The sequence below is a fragment of the Puma concolor genome, chromosome C1, assembly GCF_028749965.1.
Source record: "Puma concolor isolate L17-30 chromosome C1, mPumCon1.1.hap2, whole genome shotgun sequence".
Lineage (NCBI taxonomy): Eukaryota > Metazoa > Chordata > Mammalia > Carnivora > Felidae > Puma > Puma concolor.
In genome coordinates, this window is record NC_141674.1 from 10884611 (window position 1) to 10904327 (window position 19717).

At 58.7% G+C, this 19717-nt stretch overlaps 1 protein-coding gene across 7 annotated transcripts in view; it reads left to right on the forward strand.

Annotated features, from left to right (window-relative positions):
* The window catches only part of KAZN (kazrin, periplakin interacting protein), a 1132657-nt gene that overhangs the window by 1044106 nt on the left and 68834 nt on the right, over positions 1–19717 (forward strand). For all 7 annotated transcript variants that reach the window (XR_015254486.1, XM_086715734.1, XM_086715735.1 and 4 more), the window contains 2 exons: positions 14493–14629; positions 19315–19485. Coding sequence is in view for 6 of the 7 variants with exons in the window: in XM_086715734.1 (XP_086571860.1) it covers positions 14493–14629; positions 19315–19485 (308 nt within the window). In the remaining variant the exon portion in view is untranslated. The remainder of the gene's footprint in view (positions 1–14492; positions 14630–19314; positions 19486–19717) is intronic.

The following is a 19717-nucleotide window of genomic DNA, read 5'->3' on the forward strand; positions in this document are numbered from 1 at the left end:
CGTATGGCTGTTCACACCTATAATTTTACAACACGAGAGTTTATCAGTCCTGAATGTATATTTAGTGACAGGCTTGGCTAATCTTTCAGCTAATTACACCCATTAACATTTAAACGTATAATCATTAATATATCTGGGCATGGCGGTCTAAATATTTTATAGAGGTCTTAATTACAGCAGACTTCCATAAAACCCGCGTGCCCCGTGGCGTCAGGTAGCCTGGGGCCCTGGCCAAGTCGGTAGCAAGAACTCACCATTGCACGGAGATGGGGTGGCTGGGGGGCAGGGGGCGGGGGGGTCTCCAGTTTCCGGCTGCACCACGGAAGCCGGGGCTGGCAGAGAGGACGACACTCATTCTCGTGATTTTTCACTGCCACACCGCTGTTGACTTCACGCTCCTCCTCAAACGGGGGGAGTTCAGAGACCCGATAGCAAAGCTTAAAAAGAATAATCATTGCTGCCAAGGCTTCGGGGAGCCGATGAAGAGGCGCCCCTTTCTTCTTATGCCAATTGCAGAGAGCCTCCCAGGAGGCAGGTAAAAGATGATCAGAACGTGTCTTGTGGCTGCAAGAGCTGATCTGTGGTGCAGATCCGTGGCCACGTGGCTGGTCCACACCGTATGCCAGAAATAGACAGACTTCTCCCCCCAGACCGCCCGGGTGGGCACCTGCGGGCCCCCAGCCGTTACCCTTCATGGTAACAGCTGTCTTTTCCCCCTTTGAAGCTCCCTGTGGATTCTAGAGCTCATCTTCAGACACTTCTCGGTCCCGAAGGCTGGCAGAGTTTTGTTACACCCCTTCCACAGAGAACGCGGAGTCTCTGAGAGGTCCCCAGAGGTACATGGCTGCTGGCAGGCAGAGCAAGACCCGAGCCTTTGATGTCCTGCCCTGAGCCCCACCTGGGCTAAGACCTGTGCTTCCCGGCAGCCTTTCTGCGTCTGTGAGGTGACCCAGCAGGCTCAGTAGACCCAGGAGGACTGAGCCGTGGGGTTTGCAGGAGACGTAAGACCTCACGCGATGGGGCCACCGGGCTCCGCTCCTCCCACAGCCAAGGCCGGCATCCACAGAGGCCATGTGGCACCGGGCACTGCCCGCCTGGACAAGCTTAAAGGCAGGGCCCCAGAGCCAGAGCTCCCGGGCCACGTCCTGCCTCAGTTTCCTTACTTGTAAACTGGGGATCACTGATGCTCACTACCTCACAGCATCGCCTTAAGGGAAAATTTAGTGAAAACATACAGGACAATACCCGGCCCCTAGTACACACGCAGCAAATACTAGCCGCTGTCACTGTTGTGATCATCAGCGTCGTGGGGCTGGGGCGCCCACCCCGACCTTCCTCACTCGCGCGCGGTCTGGGCACCTTCACGGAAATCTTCCCCCGAATTCTCACCGCGGTCCTGCACGGAAGGTGCCGTCTTTGTGCGGGATGGCGCTAGGCTCTGAATCCAGGACAACCCCAAGTTCACGTTCACGGTCACGTTCTTTCCCCCAGCCCCAGGGGTCCTGCAGGTTCACAGCAGCTGCTCTCCTCGCCTACGCTTGGACCTGCCCATGTCATGGGGTGTCCCCTGGTGGCATGGGGGCCACCTCCCCCCACCCCAGATGATAAGAGCGGATACTTCCTGAGGGCTCCCCCACACTAGGCACAGTTCTGAGTGCGACGCGTATGTAAAACCGGCCCTGCAGAGCAGACGCTGTTTTTAAAGCATTTTATTAAAGAGTGACATACATACAAAGTGCAGGTTTACCTGCTTAATGGCAGGTGCTTAGCGTCACCAACTGGGCACGCATGAGTGACACCAGCACCCAGATCAAGAGGCAGTACGTCAGTAGCTTCCCGAATGTCCTCCCGTGGCCCCTTCCTGTCTGTATCCCTCAGCGGACAACCTCTTCCTGACTTCTCCCCACGTCCGTTAACTTTGCCGCCTTTGTGTGCTGTAAAGGCAGCCATGCGGCTCTTGTGTCCGGCTTCCCTGGCTTGGCGTGCCGTGCTCGCGGGTCATCACGTTGCGTGTGGCGGGGTGGTCATCGTTCGCTGGTTCTCATTAGATCGAGTCTTCACCCCTGCAAAAGGGACCCCTTCTGCAAAGGGACTGTGCCCGTGGTTTCCAGCTTGGAGCTTTTACAGATGGTGCCGTTGTGAGTGTTTCAGTGCAGGTCCTCGGTGAGCCTGGATGCATGGGGAGGAACTGTTTTTATCCCTCTTGTACAGATGTGAAAAACCAGGCTGATGTGACTCGCTCCAGATCTCCCCTCTAGACGGTGACAAGACCGGTTTTAAACCCAGACAGCCTGGCTCCGGGATCCGCACTCTGGAGAGGTCTCCTGCCCCTCTCCTGAGCTTGTCTAGGAGGAGGCTGACCATAGCTGCCAGGTTCCCACTTGCATCTAACCTTGAATAGCCTTGCTGCATCTCTGTTGGAGGGAAGCCAGGCGAGACCGATTCCCAAACCATCGGGGCTCCAAAGGCAGCCTCCTTCCTGAGGGTTCCAGAGGGCCCGACGGACCATCTTGAGAGTCTGACACCAAAGCCCAGAGAGGGTGTGTGAGTCCCCAAGGCCGCACAGCACACTGGCTTCCCTCCGTGTCTGGCAGCCATTCTCTGCCACATACCTCCTCCCCCTCTCAGGGCCGTTATCTTGCCTGAGAATGACCTCACGCACCATCATGAGCCGCTAAAAATAGTCCTCATGTGGGGCGTGAGGCCCATGGCCCATGCTGCGTTTCCAGAAATCGCCCCCCTGGGACTAGGGAATGTCAGTGTTCCGGGCCCATCCCTTGCCCCTATTTTTAGTGGTAATTTGGAGGAAGGAGGACATTTCCTGGACTTGCCTTTGGAGGCTGGAAAACAAACACCACCCCCTCCCTGCCTCCGCCCTCCCATTTCCCTCGGCAGGAAGTGGGGGGCCTGGCTCCCCGGGGCCCGCCACCCTCTGGGCTTCCAGGTGAGCTCTGAGTCATTCCGGAGCTGAGGGATGGGCTGCAGGTGGCCACAGTGTGTCCCCACCCCCAGCTAGGACCCCCGCTGTGCCTCTTATTTCTTGCGCTCTGTGTCTAAGGCCCTCGCTGGCCTCGCCCTTCCTATCTAAAGTTTTCCGGTCGGGAGCCTCTGACATCTAAGCCTGAGACAGAGATCCTGGAGACGGAGAAAGCCCATGCACCCCTCTTCCCATGCACCCCTCTTCCCTGCTCAGGCTCCCAGACAGCATTCCGCGCAGCCGGCTTGCAGCCTCTACTCAAACTCCCCGGCAGGGTGCCCGCTTCCTCTCAAGACCCCCCAGTCTGCCCTGAGACCTCTGTGAGGCTGTCACCTAGACTGACAGAGCCCGACCAAGCCATCGGAGGTGCATCTAGAGCTTTTGCTCTCCTTTAGTGGTTACTACAGCAGAATGACGTAGAAGCTGGTATCTCCGCTTCATGCACGAGGGGAGAGGCACAGAGAGGTTAAGGAACTTACCCGACGTCACCCAGCTAGTGAATAGGGGAGCTGGGATTCAACCCCAGGTTTCTGTCTGCAGAGCCTGGTCCCTGGTCTCACTCTACAGAGCTGCAGTGGGCTCACATCGTGCTGTGTTCCATCTTCTATAGCCACCTGCTCAGGTCAACGGTCCAGCACCCCCGTGAGGCCCACAGCCACGGTTGGGTATCGTGATTAATTGCCAATATTGGAAAAAAAAAAAAGAGAGAGAGAGACATTTAAGACATAAAGACTACGACAACCCAGAGTTTGGAAATCTCTGGAAAAGTTGGAAGGTGTGGCAGCGCTGGGCCCCCTTCAGTCCCGGAATGGCTGCCCCTGCTGTGCATTCTAGGTGCCCGCCTGTGCTTACTCTCTGACCGATGGACCCTGGCAGGGCCCCGAGTGCCACTGTGCTCTCTGCCCTGGGATGAGGGGGTCCGTCCTGAGTCCCTGAGCTGGAGAATGCAGGAAGGGCGCGGCTTGAGGTAGGGAGCTAGCATGGCCCCCGGCATCCAGACCACAGGTAGAGGCGGGGGCTGTGGGCTTTGGAAAGCCAGGCGGAAGCTTCCTCGAAGTCTCGCGGGGAGAGAAGGCCGGGAGGTCCTCCCAGAAAGGCGGACGCGCTCCCCTCAGTACACACAGAATACATAGTGTTCGGTGGTGCTGAGCTCTAAGGAGAGCGGACAGGGAAGGGGGTGAGGAGGGTGTCCAGGGAGGGCTTCGCTGAGAGAGTGACGTTTGAGGAAGGACCTGGGAGAGAGTGGGTCCCACGGGCAAGAGGACATTCCGGGCAGATTCAGAGGAAGGAGCAGATCCGCGTGAACCAGGAGCAGCACGGAGTCAGGTGGCAGCCGTGGGGTGGGAGTGGGGTCATGGGGGGCGGGAGGAAGGCAGGTGAGAAGGCTGGGGAGGACAGACACGTGACTCTTCTGGACCATTCTAGGGACTCCCTTGAGACTGGAGCCGTTGGAGAGGAGCAGGGAAGTCATGATCTGATTTGCCCCGTAAAGGGACTACTCCCTGCTGAGCTGATGGGGACCGAAGGGTTGGGAGACCAGTCAGGAGGCTACTGCACGACGCAGACGCAGGATGGTGGTGACACAGGCCAGGGTGGTGACTGAGGAGTGGGGGCCAGTGGCCGGATCCCGGCAACATGTCAAGCTGACGTGGCTTGTTGAGGAATCGGGTGTGGGGCCTGAGAGGAGTGGAGTTCAGGAAGATTCTGGAGTTTGGGGCCAGAGGAACTGGAAGGCTAAGGCCACCCTGGATTGAGTCCGAGGAGGCCAGGCGGAGCAGGGTGTGGGGGGCTGGCTGTGGACCCCGTCTCAGACGTGCTGGGTTGGAGGTGGTTAGACCCCCGGCGGCGGTGTGGGGAGGTTCTCGGCACCGAGCGGGCTCCAGGGCCGACGGCCAGGCTGGAGATGCACAGCACGGGGCTGGAGCTGAAGCCGGAAGGCTGGACACAATGGGAAAGGAGGACAGGTTCCTAATGGCCAGAGGCCCGCTCCTCAGAGAAATCAGCAGAGACCCAGAAGGAGCCGCCAGAGACAGAAGAAGAAACCAGGAGAAGGGGGCGGGAAGGGCACACGAAGAGGGGATCCCCGGTGCCGATGGAGTGTGACAGACGGGACTGTGGGGTTCGCGGCACGGAGGTTACGGTGACCTTGAGAAGAGCAGGTGGGGGAGAAGTCCAGGCGGTGCCAGAGAGGGTGGGAGGACAGAAATGAGGCACGAGCCCAGGCGGTCCTTTTAAGCATCTTTGCTCCCAAAGGAGGAAGAGATAGAAGGAGGGCGGGAGAGAGGAACGGGGTCGGTTGCGGGGTTTTCTGTTCGAGTTGTGAGACAGAATCGCACGCTCGTGTGACGCGGGGGAAAATCCAGTGCAAGGCCCGTGCCAGGTGCACGGAACGTGGGCACTCGGAGCAGGCTCTCGTAATGGAAGGATGGCCGCAGTTTCCAACACCTTCTGGCCCATCCAAACCTGGTGGCCTCCGCGGGCCACCCAGGGTTGGGGACGGGGAGCCCAGCTGAGGAGTGGGTGGCCTCCTCAAGACCCGGGGAGGGTGCCGCCATGAGCAGGCTGAAATCAGGGAGCCTTGTGGGACAACCAGGGCACCCTGCTCCCAGACACTGGGTGTTGCCTGTGCTGGGAGCAGTGTCTGGGGTCCGTCCCCAGCTCTGAGCACCTTAAATACTCCTGGTGCCCTGGGGCAGCCGAAGCTGTGGTCCACTTGAGTGTCCTTGTATCCTGCCTGGCGGGTGCCGTGAAACGGCCGTGGACACGCCGCACAGAGCCCACGGCGGTTCGGCGAGAGCCACAGCCTCTCTGCAGTCGGGGCTCAGGGGCCGGTCAGGAGGCACAAGGGAAATTAGCCTGCCCTGTCAAACCTGTGGAGGTCAAGAGGAGACATGCAAAGGAAAGCCGGATCACCTCTGCCCCCAGGATGCAAGAAATATTGGACACAGCTCAGTGACGACCATGGAGCGGGTCCCAGTGTTCTCTAGGGAGGCCACCCTTCTGTCATTCATGAGTAAGTTGGTGGGTATTTACTGAGCACTTACTATGTGCCAGGCACTGTTCTATACTGGAGATACAGTAGTGAACAAGGCAGGCCAGCTCCCTGCCCCCAAGGATCTTATATTTCCAGTGGACATAAAAATACGTAAGTAGACCCAGGAATCCCCCATGTATCTTGGACCAAACTGAGGGAATATTGTGCTCTCACCGTCGAGTGTGCGGGTGGCAGTTTGTGTGCAACCGTCTCAGATGCGAATGGACTGGCTTCTCTCTTTTGGTTAAATGGAGTTAAATGGAATCGGTATTGGCACTGCATTGACCCAGACAGGGCTCGCCCAGCCGTCCTCAAACACGCCAGCTCTGATCAATCGGTGATGGCATCTGACCTCCCAACCCGAGGCAGAGCACATCTGCATTTCCCTCCTGTGCCGTGGCAGACATCCCCAGTCAACCCAGATTCCTGTAGAGTGTGGTTGATTAGTCATGTCTGCATGGCCACTGGATTGGAAATCAAGAACCTGGATTCCAGACGTTTGGAATATCTTTCCAGGTTGGAAAGGCCACGCTGCCTAACTCTTTCTAGGCTGTACTTGGGAGAGAGGAGCTGTGGGGACTCTGGAAAGATCGCAGACCTGGATATCAAAGTGCTAGGGTCAAGTGCCAGTTCTGCCACTCGTTGGCTGAGTTGGCCAATCAGTCCACTTCACCTGGCAGTGAGAAGAAAGAGGAGGTTTTGGTCCCCGAGGAGCAGAGCTACACCCAGGTCAGACCTTGGGCCACACAGCCAAGCGCGTGTCTGACTAGGCCTGGCTCAGCGGGTGCTGGGTTTTCCTTCTTCCCCGAGTGCCTCCCGACAGGGCAAGAGCCTGCTTAACCTCTCTACCTGCTCTGAAGTCACCTTGCTCAGCTTTCAAACAGGAAGAACCAAAATAAACCCGGGCAGGCCCGTCCCGGGGCCATAAGTAAGTCTGCAGGCCTTCTGCTTCCTTCCCTGCCCTGTGCCCGCCCTTCCCCCTGCCCTGGGCCCCTTCCCCAGGCCCTTTTCCCAGAATCCAGCCTGTTGGTCAGGTCACCCAGTATTTTCTGAGCCCTCCTGGGGCCTGGGAGCCATGGGGCGCCGGAAGACAGGAGGAGGTGCTAACATTGAGTGAACACCTTGTGGATTCAGGTGCCAGGTAGTGTCACATACGGCCTCGCAAGGTACAAGTTATCACCCTCAGCTTAGCAGCTGAGGAAACACCCAGAGACGTTACAAGCGGGGAAGCTGGTTAAGGGGTAAAGCCGGACTGGAATCCGAGGCTCCGTGAATCCAGAACCGTGTCTTTCTGAGGCTCCGCACCTGACGGGTCACTCCGGATATGGCAACCTGTTCTCTATCGGGCAGAAGTAGGTACACTTTCAGTCCTTATTCCACAGATGGGGAAACTGAGGCTTAATTAAAGTCTGATAGGCCGACTCCAAAGCTGATGCTTTTAGCCCAGCGGCGTTGGTCTGAGAATCGGGAGACCCGGGCTGGCTGGCTGTGTGATATCGGGTATCCTCTTTCCCTCTCTGGGCCTCAGTTTCCCCATCGGTAAAGGGAAGTTGAGCTAAAAGAGCTTTTTTTTCTTCTTTCTTTTTTTAAAGTTTTTCCATTAAAAAAATTTTTTCCACCCGAGTACGGTCAGCACACAACGCTATTCCAGTGCCGTCGACTGTACTCCCAGCGCTGTGCCTCCTGTTCCCGCGACCTGTTTGGGAGACCATCTTGGTGGGTGTGTTTGTCCAGGGTGGTTTGCTAGGCTCTTGTGGCCCCCACCCGCCCACCCCTCCTGTCTCAGAATCTGTGGATGCGGAAGGTTCAACTGGTTGGGGGTGTTGAATGGAAAAGAAAGGGGGCCCCCTGCTGGCGGTGGCTGGGATCATCATACCTGGGCTGAAATTTACCCGACTCTGCCCACCATCCCCTCCCCACCTTCCTTAGAGCCTGTTTGCCGGGAGGAAGGGAGGAAGGGGGGGTGGGGGGTGGGCACTGACCAGGCCGGACATTTTCATAAGGTCTCTTGGTTTGGGACCGTCCAGAGCCAGGCCCTGCAGTCTTCCGAGGTCAGACCAATGGGAAATCTGGGCGTGTGGAAGGAGACTGTGTCTTGGGCAAGCTGTGGAGGGGGGCCGGGGGAGGATTCCTTGAGAGCTGTGGCTTGCACGCACACCACCAGCGGCCACGGAGCAGTCATGGGGTGCACACAAGAATGTCAAACCGCCGTTGATGGAAACCTCAGAAGGTCCCCTCGGGACCGTAAGCTGCAAAAACAGCGTCTCGTGGCAGGAGTGACTGGCGCAGATTTCTGGATCATCCAGCGTTTTTGTGCTTCGGTGCAGGTCCTGCTGTTTCCAGCGACGTGCTTTCACAGTAGGTTAAGGAAGGGGAGTGAGGGGTTCCAGGTCAGACGGCAGAGAGGCAAGTCCGGGATCCGGTCCTTGAGCTGTGAGGGCCCTGGAGAGTAAGTTAGCCCTTCGAACCTCAGTTTCCTCCTCCACAAGGCAAATGCCCCCTCCCCTCTACACACACATACCCCAGCCCCCCAGCCCCACCCCTGCACAAGGTCCTGAGGAACAGGCGAGGCCAACCGGACCCTGCCGGGTTGGTTGGGGTCGGTGATTTTGGAGGCAGCAGAGGACCAGAGTGGGAGGGGGAGGGGAGAGGGTAGGTGGGTGTGGGGCCAGACGGGCACTGCCACTCACTCCCTGACCCGGCTCCTCACTCTCCCGGGGTGCCTACTGCCCCATGCTGTGACATGGAACGACTTCATACGGTGGTTGTGGTGGTTGAGTGGCAAGAACGCATCGGGGGCTCAGAGCAGGGCCTGGCACACGGGAACCGTTTTAATACCTAGGAAAGCGAGACTTGGGGGAGGGTAGTGACTTGCTCAGGGGCTCAGAGCCAGGGACAGAACCCAGGTCCTCTGACGCCAGACTGATGCCCATTCTGCCCCGCTGTGTGGTGCTGGCCAAGGCCCTGGACACCTCTGTGGGGAGCAGTGGTGGAGGTGATGCCTTCTCGGCCCTCCAAAGCCAGAGGAGGCTCACAGGGTCCATCCAGCACACTCACGGTGGGGGCACGGTTGGGGCTCAGAGAGGGGAAGGCTGGGAGCCTGGCCCCTCCCTCCCCAGCTCCCCAGCAAGGTTCTCCCTGCGCACTCTGCCTTGGGGGGTAAGCAGAAGTCCCCTGGTGCTCAAAAGCGCCCTGTAGAATTCCCTTGCCCTCCAGGCACACAGCCGCTAGAGGCTCAAACGCCACAAATTAGCCTGTCCGGTTCCCTTGCTTGTTGGCGGAGGCCTCCCTATGCCTGGGCATTGCCGCTGAGGGTCTGTCACCCGTGGCCGCAATGAAGGGGACTGGTCCTCCCCCTGCCGGTGGTGCGTTTGCAGCAGCTGTGAGGTCAGTGAGGAGCTGTGGTCCCCTAAGCCAGGAGAGGAAGACGGGGTCTGCTGCGGAAAGGCCACGGCAGAAGCTTCAGAGGATGACATCCCCAGAGATGCTCTATCTTCACGGGGCCGGAGCCGGGCCCCTGGTCCACCCCCCTGCAGGCACTCGGCCTCCTCTGAGTTAGAAAAACAAGTCCCTCCCTCCCCCCCTCGGAATCCCCACATTCCCGGGAGCTGAGCTGGTCTCCCACGGTGACCCCACAGGGCCCGCCGGGCATGACATCACCCATCACCATGGCAGTGGTTCCGGTGGCCTGGCTCCTGGAATGGGACACGCCTGGCTGAAGCTGGATGCCTGGGAAGGTGCAGTGAGCGCCCGGGAGCTTTGGGCCGAGGCAGGAGGCTGGTCACCGAGAGGGAAGGTGAGGTGTCACAGACCCCACCCTGCTACTCCTGCCTTAGTGGCAACATTTGGAGAGCGCCAAAATGCGGTTTGGAAAGAAGGATAACAGCAGACCTGTGGCAAAGGGAAGAAGGAGGCACCCCATTGCATAGTTTTCATAGCTGTGTAAATTAGTAACTTAAATTCTTTCTTGGGGACCCGTCGTGCTGATCTTCTTGTCTTCTTTTTAATGTTTATTTATTTGAGAGAGAGAGAGAGAGAGAGAGAGAGAACAAGGGGGGAGGGGCAGAGAGAGAGGGAGGCACAGAATCCGAAGCAGGCTCCAGGCTCCGAGCTGTCAGCACAGAGCGCAGTGCGCGACTTGAACTCAGGAACCGCAAGATCATGACCTGAGCCGAAGTTGGGCGCTTAACCTTCTGAGCCACCCAGGCGCCCCCAATCTTCTTTGTTTTCTTAAAAGAGTTACAATGCCAGTGACACCCTTCAGGGAGCCCTGTCTGACGGCAGCGACCCAGCATCTGGAGACTCGGGGACAGTCAGGCCCGATGGGGACGCGCGCGCGCGCGCGCGCACACACACACACACACACACACACACACACACACACACAGGTGCCTGCTCCCAGGTCCTGCTTCTGCGAGGAGTTCCCGTGAGTCGGTTACGGTCGTGTGTGCTTCCGAGAGGCTATGGCAGACCGCTCGGCATCTGCTTTGTTCACACTGTGGCTCCAGAGGTGCCGAAGCTCCGTTTCAAAGGGATCTGCACCCGGCATTCCTGCCCAGAGATCCAGCTTTCATGTGTCTCAGTCCTCAGCTGGGCAGGGTCCAGCCGCCCTCCCCGCCGTGCCCCCAGAATCCGCAGAGCAGGGGTTCCCGGGGAGAGCTCGTGCGAAGGAACCGGGCAGCGAAGGTTATTATGGTGGGGGTGGCGGCACCTCTCACAGCCCACCCTGATGTGTCCGTTAGGAATGTGTTGGGGTGCACGTCATAGGAAGTCCCCCAAACACTGTGACCTTGTACTATAAAGAAAACGGGTTTTCCCAGTAGGCTCCTGGGCACGTCTTCGTAGCCACAACTGGACACATGGCCCCTCAAGTTGCAGGGGAGCATGGCACGTTGAGTGTTTTAGTGGGGCGCAAACAAAATTGGGGTTCCCTTGGTAAGGAGGCGGGTGGATGGGGTCTCGCGTCATCCGCGTGTGCAGGGGTCGTCTCCTCCGTCACACTGGCAACCTCCCAGGAGGTGGGGGCGTGTCTTTTCCAGCCCTGTGCCCCCAGCAGCAGCAGGCAGGGAGTCTGGCACACACAGCATGCTTGATCAGTAGTTCAAGGGAGCTCGCGGTTTCCCCTTGAGGAGGAGCTACTAATCTGAAGGTGGAGGGTCAGCCCCTGCTCTCAGGAGCCCCCGGTCAGATGGGGGAGGCGTAGCTCCCTGCCCCACCACTGAGCTCCCTGCCACTAACACACAGAGACACAGGTGCACACACCCCTTTGCTGGGGGACAGAACGGGGGCCCACACGGCTGCTCCTGTACACGGTGGCGCAGGGGTAGAGTGGAGGGAGCACCGTGGAGGCCAGGGGCAGGCTGCCACGTCGCCCCTCCCCAAGGTGTTTGGCAAAAGTGAAGGAAGGCCCAGCAATGCTATGGAGGAAGGGGTGGCATCCCTCCCAGAGCCTCCGGTTGCCAAGAGCAAAGTCTGGAATTTGGTTTCCATCCAGACAAGGCTAACGGAAGAGGCAAATCGGAGCCCAAGGGGGATTAATTTCCAACCAAGGGCAGAGGCATGCTCCCCAGGGGAGTCCGTGAGACCTTCTCAAACCCTGGGGTGGAGGGTCCCACAGTGGTGACTTTGTCCGGGTCAGCTGCCCCCACCCGCAGCCCCTGGGAGCCACTCCCCTCGACAGTCTGAAACCCACCTGAGTCAGCTCTGCCATTTGCCGGCTGTGTGGCCTCAGTCTCCTCCCCTGTAAAATGGGATGATAGCACTTCCCTCCCACCCACCTCTGTCACAGGAGGGAGTACAGCCAGGATCTAGGGTCTGATGAGAATGCAGATGGAAATTTCCCAGTTCTCAGTGGCAGCTGAGCCTGGGCTCTTCTGTAAGATTCCTTCTGACCCACTTATGTCTTTAGATGTTGGGTTTTCTTCAAGTGAAGCTCACCGTTAACCTATACCCTGCACCCTAACAGAAAACTAGCACAGCCCTGCCCCCCTCCCTCCTACTCCTACCCTGACCACCCCCAGCCTGACTGGAGAGAGAGGAGATGAGCTCTGTCACCATGCTCTCCACTGTCCGTGTCCTCTAAGGTCCCAGCCCCAGCCCTGCAGGCCTGGAGCTCCGGCCCTGATGATCTACGCTGCCCCACCAAGCTGCCCCACCAGCTGCAGGACTGAGGGGAGTTGAAAGCTGGAATTTAAAGGGCCGCCCAGGACCCAGGGCCCCCACCGCATGGGTCTCCCCACAGTCCCTGTCCTACCCAGGTTGGGGGTTGGGGGAGCAAAGCACAGGAGGATGAAGGAAGTCCCCTCAGGGCCAGAAGGATATCAGCTTATGTCGAGCACTGGGCCAGGAGCCCGGCATCCTCGGTCCTTACATCACACCTGGCAGCCCAGACTCCCATATTGGCAAGCCGAGTTTGCAGAGTTGGATGTCCAGGACGAGATGGGGTGTCACAGCCATGGTCTGCCCCATATCACTGCCCTCAGCTAGCCATGGGTCCGGGACCCTCCAGGTTTTGGAGGCTCCAAACAGCAGAACGTGGGGTCACCTGTGTCGGCTTTCAGGTCAGACATGGCTGTGTGACTTTGGGCAAATGACTTAACTACTCTGTGCCTTCTCAGGCCAAGGAGCCTGAGAGCCCTCCGGAGCCACGGAGTTGCTTTACCCTCCTCCATACCATCTGCACAACTCTGCTTGGTGTTTTCTCCAGGGACAGGACAGAACAGACTTCTGGGGGCGCTGGGACAAGGCAGTGGAACCCACTCTGCAGCCACAGCCCCCCCTGACCACAGCTACTCTGTCCATTTGCCAAAGAGCCAGCGGTGTGAGAGAGGGTCTGCAGGGAGCAAAGAGTCACGCTGCCTGCCAGGAGGTTGCTTAGAGCTCATGGCCCTGTGTGTGTGTGTGTGTGTGTGTGTGTGTGTGTGTGTGTGAGAGAGAGAGAGAGCTTTATTAAGATATAATTCACATATCCTACAATTCACCGTTTACAATGTACAATTCAGTGGTTTTTAGTATATTCACAGACTGCTTATCCATCACCACAATCAACATTAGAACATTTTCATCATTTCAGAAAGAAACCCCAGGCCCTCCAAATACCACCCCTATATCCACACACCCCCGCCCCCCGCCCCCCACCATCCACCCCTCCCCCCAGCCCTCTGCAGCCACTTGTCTGCATCCTGTCTCCGTAGATTTCCCTACCGGGGACCGTTCATACGGTATATGGAATCATACATCGGCGACCGGCTTCTTTCACTTAGCAGACTGTTCAGAGTTGATCCGCGTTGTGGCATGAAACGGTACCTCTTTCCACTGTCAGATAGCGTTCCATTGTATGCGTCACCGCACCGCGTGTTTGGGTTTTTAACTCCTTCATCAGTTGCTGGCCATTTGAGTTGGTTTTCACCTTGTGGCTTCTGCGACCCATGCTGCCGTAAACGTTTGCGTTCGAGCGTTTGTGTGGACGCATGTTTTCCTCTCTCCTGGGCGTGTGCCTAGGTGTGGGTTGCCGGACCGCAGGGCAACTCTATGTGGAATCACTTGCAGAACCGTCAGGCTGCCTTCCACCGTGGCTGCACCGTTTCCATCCATCCCCGTCGGCGGTGTGCGAGGTGTCCTAGTATCCCCACATCCATGTCAACCCTTGAGTCCGTCTTATTTGTGGCCATGCCAGTGAGTGTGAAGGGGTGTGTCCTTGTGGCTGTGATCCGCAGTTCCCTGTGGACTAATGAGGTCAAGACCCTTTTCCTGTCCTTATTGGCCATTTCTTGGAGAAATGTCTGTTCAGATCCTTTGCCTAATTTTTACTTGGGTTGTCTTCTTATCATTGAGTTGTAAGAGCTCTTTATATATTCTGCGCGTAAGGCCCTTATCAGACGTGTGGTCTGCAAGTACTTTCTCCCATTTCCTGCGTTGCCTTTTTACTCTCATTGTGGTGGCCTTTGAAGCACAGAAGTTTTATGTTTTGACGGAGTCTGACCTATCTGTATTTCTGGCTGTTACGCACACTTTCCGTGTCATTTCTTGCTGCGTGTTTTTAATCAAGTGCTTCTCCTGTAGAGGAAACGGGGCAGATGATGGACTATGGTGCTGGGCTGAGTCTTCCTGGAGGCTCAGAGTGCACCATGGGGGGGCTCCTTCAGCCCGGAGTCGGGGCGCCATCAGTTTCCCCGGCCACGGGCGCTCACCGGGCCTCCAGCCCCCTCACCCTGGAGACCCCTTCGGTTCAGGGCTGGGAGAGATGCTCAGTCCAGGACTTGCTGCCCTGGCTGGATCAGTAAAACCGAGAGGTGAGAACAGCTTCTAGAGACAGGCGGCCCAGGTTCGAATCCCGGGAATGCCACTAAAGGACAGGGGCGCGTGGGAGAGAAACGTCGCCTTCCTGAACCCCGTTTTCTCATCTCTTAGAGGATAGAGGGAGTTTCCCTTCTCCCTCCCCATCGCTAGACTCTGGCACTCACAAGCTCTTCTGCCCCGCAGCCATGAAAGCCGACCGGAAGCGCCTAAAGGGCGAGAAGACCGACCTGGTGAGCCAGATGCAGCAGCTGTACGCCACGCTGGAGAGCCGCGAGGAGCAGCTGCGCGACTTCATCCGCAACTACGAGCAGCACCGCAAGGTGGGGCCCGCCCCTCCCCCCTGCCCCCCTCCCCCTTCCTCGGCGCCCCCTCCCAGACACCGGCTTCGTCCCCCTTTTGCCCCTCCCCTTCCTCCCCGCCCCCTTCTCCCTCCCAGACACCAGCTTCCTCCCCTCCCCCTCCTCCCCTCCCCCTCCCAGACACCAGCTTCTTCCCCCTTTTGCCCCTCCCCTTCCTCCCCACCCCCTTCCTCCCCTCCCCCTCCTCCCCTCCCCCCTCCCAGACACCAGCTTCCTCCCCTCCCCCTCCTCCCCTCCCCCTCCCAGACACCAGCTTCCTCCCCTCCCCCTGTAGACACCAGCACCCTCACCTACCACTGCCTGCAGGCTGCCTTCTCTGCCTAGCAAGGGGTCTGGCTTCTCTAATCCCCGAGCACACGCACTCACTGCCCGTGTCACCTGTGGTCGCCTGAGGAGGCCTGCAATATGTCTGGCCCGGGCCTGGGCACGGAGAAGAAATGGGCACAGCCCCTAATTGGGGGGCCTCCGTGCCTCCCGGGCAGACAAGCCCGGACAGGACAGCCCAGCCAGTGTCAGTGAGGACTGTGGATTCTGGGTGGCCCGAATTCAGATCCCAGCCCCCTGTGGGCGTGCCCTTGGGCATCTCACCTAACCTTCGCAGACCTCGTGCGGCTGTGATGGAGACGCCATGCCGGGCACCCAGCATGGCATCTGGCTTCCAGTAAGTGCTCAGTAAATACTCGCTAGGCGCCTTACTAATGATACCACAACAAAAGTGTGAAGAGAGAGCCGGGGCGACAGCAAGAAATTCTGCCTGCAAGGAGAGAGGCTCGTAAGGCTTCTCGGAGGAGGTGACCTAGGAGTGGGGCTCTGCGGGGTGCATAGGAGTTTGGACAGACCCGAGTTATTTCCGCTATTAATTGTTTACAGAGCAACCCAAGGCAGACCACATAGAAGAGGTCCCAGCTGCCCTCGTGAGCCATGGGTGCTGTGCTGAGCATTTCAGCGGCAGTGTGACCATCCTGGGGCTTAATAGCCAACATCGCTCCCGTCTTTCAGTGGGTCATCACATTTTAGAGACGTGCTTTTCCTTGAAAATAAAATCTCCCCAGAGATCCACCTTCCGCCAGGTCCGTGCTGTGACTTTTTTTAAGTCGCAGGTACCTGGGGGCACCCCCCTAAGTCCAGCCAGCAATGGGGGGGGTAGGGTTGAAGCTGCTGAATAATCCGAAGCCAGCCACGGGCAGCCATAGATGGCCACAGCTCAGCACCGAGCGTCACTCTTACGGAATGGCAAGAGCCTTCAGATTCATTCAGAAAAAGGAATTTGGAAAACACTGATTAAAAGACAACTTAGTGTCTTAACCCTCATCATGTGGAGCAAGTTGTACTTCTAGCCTGTCAGTGGAAGAGCAACATTGTGGTGGGTCTTTAATCGTTGTTGGGCGCAACCCCATTTTACAGATGGGAGGACTGAGGCTATGAAGGGTCCAGGGACTGACCCAAAGCCACCTGTTTAGAGCTGGTCTGGAGAAGCTAAAACCACAAGTCCTGATTTTATTGTCTCTTCCAAGACCTTGAAACTGGTTAAAAAAAAAAAAAAAAAGTTGCATTTTATGCACAAAGTAAGTGTCCCCGTGAACAGGATTAACGGAACCTTTAGATGCCCCGCCCTCCTTGGTCCTGCCACTTAGCCTGCCACAGCCCACCCAGCTCCTCCTGAGGACCCCTGCAGGCCTCACCTGGAGCAGGGGGCAGGACCCCAGTTCTCTGAGCTACTGGGGTCAGCAAAGGCACAGGCTGCTGAGAAATGAGAGGTTTGGAGTCGGCCCAGAAAGTTCGCGGAAACGCAGCCTCCCAGAAAGTTGTGCCTGATGCTCGTGCCCCGTCACACAGTGCAGTTTGGAGGGCGATTTGGGACTCTCCATAAATCCAGCCGAGGAAGTTCTCGCGGCAAGTCGAGCAGGCAGGCTGGGGGCCACGGGCCAGACACAGGGCCGTCTTGGGTAGTGAGGCTGTTGTCACAACGGGCCGCCTTCATCCCGCCCTCTTCACCTCCCCAGACAGGCCTCTGTCCCCTTGAAGCACCATTCTCACTGCACCCCTCCTCCTTCTGTCCAGTGAGCCTCACATGCCAGCAGAGGGACCCCGCTCCCGCCTTGCCATCTGAGGCCCGACCACCCTGACCCCCGTGTGGTTCCAACCTCCCTGGCGGGTTTCCTTTCAGTTGCTTTCCTGCCTCAGTTACCCAGCAAGGATCGAGACCTCCACCACACTCTCGGGGAGGTGGGAGGGGGAGCTGTTCTACTTCTCTGGCCTCAGCTCGCTCATCTGTGAAACAGGGATGGTCATAGTTCCCCACCTCACGGGGGGTTGTCAGGTTTAAATATAATCGCCCAAAACGCGGAGGCACCATGCTTGACGTGTGTCCAGAACATTCCGTGTCACTTGCGACTGAGCCCCGCCCTCCTGCTGCCAGGGAATGTGATCATGGGGGTGGGTGTCCGAGTCCTCACCAAGACGGAAAGCACCTGGAGGCCTTTCCCCCCCAGCCTGGAACCCTCAGTCTGCTCGCAACCAGGGCAGTCAGTGACTGCAAAGAGACGCAGAGACAAAAATGATCCCGGGGTCCTAGTGGACCTTCCTGATTCAAGAATGTTTTGTAAGCAGCCTCTCGTTACACCAGCCAGTTCAAAGGGACAGTCCTTAACCAGTTATTCATTTTCCACACGCTTCTATGATCGAGGCCTGTGGCTGCGTGCTGGGGGCAGATGCCCAGAACATAGCTCGCCCGCAGGGGAGGAGCTCCCTGTCCGGGTGGGTGCCGGGGGCCATGCCTGTCACCTGTTTGCAACGACCCCACCTGAACCCAGCCCCACAGAGAAAGGACTAACCAGCAGTAGAATGCCTCCTTGCACGGAGACTCTTGCTTCCAGAACGTCAGAGTACAGCTTCCCCTGTGACTGCGTGATACGCTGTGTCTTGCATTGCCAGTTTCTGCTGGGCGTCCCGTCACCCTAGGAGGTGGTATCACCACTGCCTCACAACTGGGGTGACCGAGGTTTGGGGAAGTTGAAGAACTCGGCCAGTGTTCTGCAGCCTGCAGGGGGCCGAGCTGAGACTCCTACCCGGGCACCCTGACCCTAAAGCAGGTGCTGGCGACCCATCCTGGGAGGGATCGTCCCCCGCACCCCCTCCTCCAGACTGCACTAGGAAGCGGGGGGCGCTGCTCACACCCCGCCCGAGGGCTGACACGTGGTGATGGCCTTTGTAGCTGTCCCAGCAGCCGGGACACACGCAGTCATTTCTTCGGCAGCATCTGTCACCCGCTGCTGCTGGCCGGGCTGCCGTCCTGGGACCCGGGTACACGCCAGGAAACCGAAGTGGCACATCCCTGCTCTCGCGGCGCACGCGCTACGGCTTTTCTCTGCGAGCCCCGCGGATGCAAGGATTTTTTGTCTGGCTCATGCCTGCCGACAGCATCCGTCCGTGAATATGGCTGGGTTGAATGACCAGTATCAGGCAGCAGGTTGGAGGGAGCCCAGGGCTACTCTCGGGTGAGTGGTCAGGGAGGGCCGCTCAGAGAGGACGGTCGAGCAGGGTCTGCCGTGCGCTCGCACCGTGCTGAGCTCTCCACGTGGATTGTCTCATTCAGTCCCCAGAACAACACCCTAAAGTACCTGCGGTATTATCCCCGCGGTAGAGACCAGGGCACCCAGGCCCGATAGTCATCCCGGCTTGTCCTTGCAGAGCCGGGATTTGACCCGGACTCTCTCTGTCCCCAGACCACAAGCCATAGCTCCAGCTCCATGACAGCCCCAGAGAAGGGGACAGCCCTCGGCCTCCTTGGCTCTGGCCATCTGGAAGTCGGGCCTTCTGCGACAGGGCTGTTAAACAAGGCAGGATGTGCCCCAGGCCACACAGGGACCTTGAGCGTGGCTCCTGGTCTGGTGAATCAGAAGACCTTGCTGGGTGGGTGGGCGGGGCTCCGTGCCGGGACCCTTCTTCTCGGGAGGGGCACCTGGCCTTCTGACACCAGCTCTTGCCCTGGGAGGTCAGGCCCCCTGATTGTGTTCCCCGCCTGCTGGCTTTGCCCCTGCACGGCCCTTCCCTCTGCGCCCCGGGAAGAACGGCTCCTGGCGGGGGCACTGGCGGAGGACGGTGCTGCATCCAGACCCAGCAGCGAGCTGAGGGGTTCGGCCTGCTCCGTCATCGGCTGTGACCTCGTGAGGTGCTGCGGGACCCCGTGGCCGCCAGAGCAGCCGGGCTGCAGGTGTCTCCTGGGCCCCTCCGCGCCTGGGACGCACACGTTACCAAACAACAGAACAAAGCCCCACACCCGGTACTGACCCAGACCTGCGTCAGACGCCATGTATTTCCCACGTGTAAAGTCATTTGATCTCTGTAACTTGAAACAAGCGGTGTCGACCCCCTGCCCCCCTCTTAAAGACGGAGCAACGGAGACTTGACGAGGTCAGACGACTTAACCCGTCACGCTCATTTGCTCACTTCTTGTGGAACCGCTGTTCACTGAGCATCTACTAACGGATTGTCTGTGTCCAGTCCCCCCGCTGATCTGTGGCTCAGCCAGAGCGCCTCCCCTCCCCTTCCTCTGGTCCAGGGGTCAGGGCCCCCTCTGGGTGTCTGTGGGCCGAGAGGCGGTCCCGCAGCCCCGCTGTAACTCCCCTGGCGCTCCGTCCCCACAGGAGAGCGAGGACGCCGTCAAAGCCCTGGCTAAGGAGAAGGACCTGCTGGAGCGTGAGAAGTGGGAGCTTCGGCGCCAAGCCAAGGAGGCCACGGACCACGCCACGGCGCTGCGCTCCCAGCTGGACCTCAAGGACAACCGGATGAAGGAGCTGGAGGCCGAGCTGGCCATGGTGAGACCCCACCCCCCCCCCCTCACGCAGCCGGGTCACCCACGACGTGCTGCGGGGGACAGGGCGCACGGACAGGGTGGGCGGAGGAGAGGGTGTGGCTGGGCGCGGGGTCTGCTGTCTGCTCAGGTTGACCGCTGAGCCCGGGCCACAGCCTCTCCTCCACCTGCAGGGATGAAATCCACCACACTCCCAGGCCACTGTCAGCAAAGAAACCAAGCCCGTCTTGATTTAA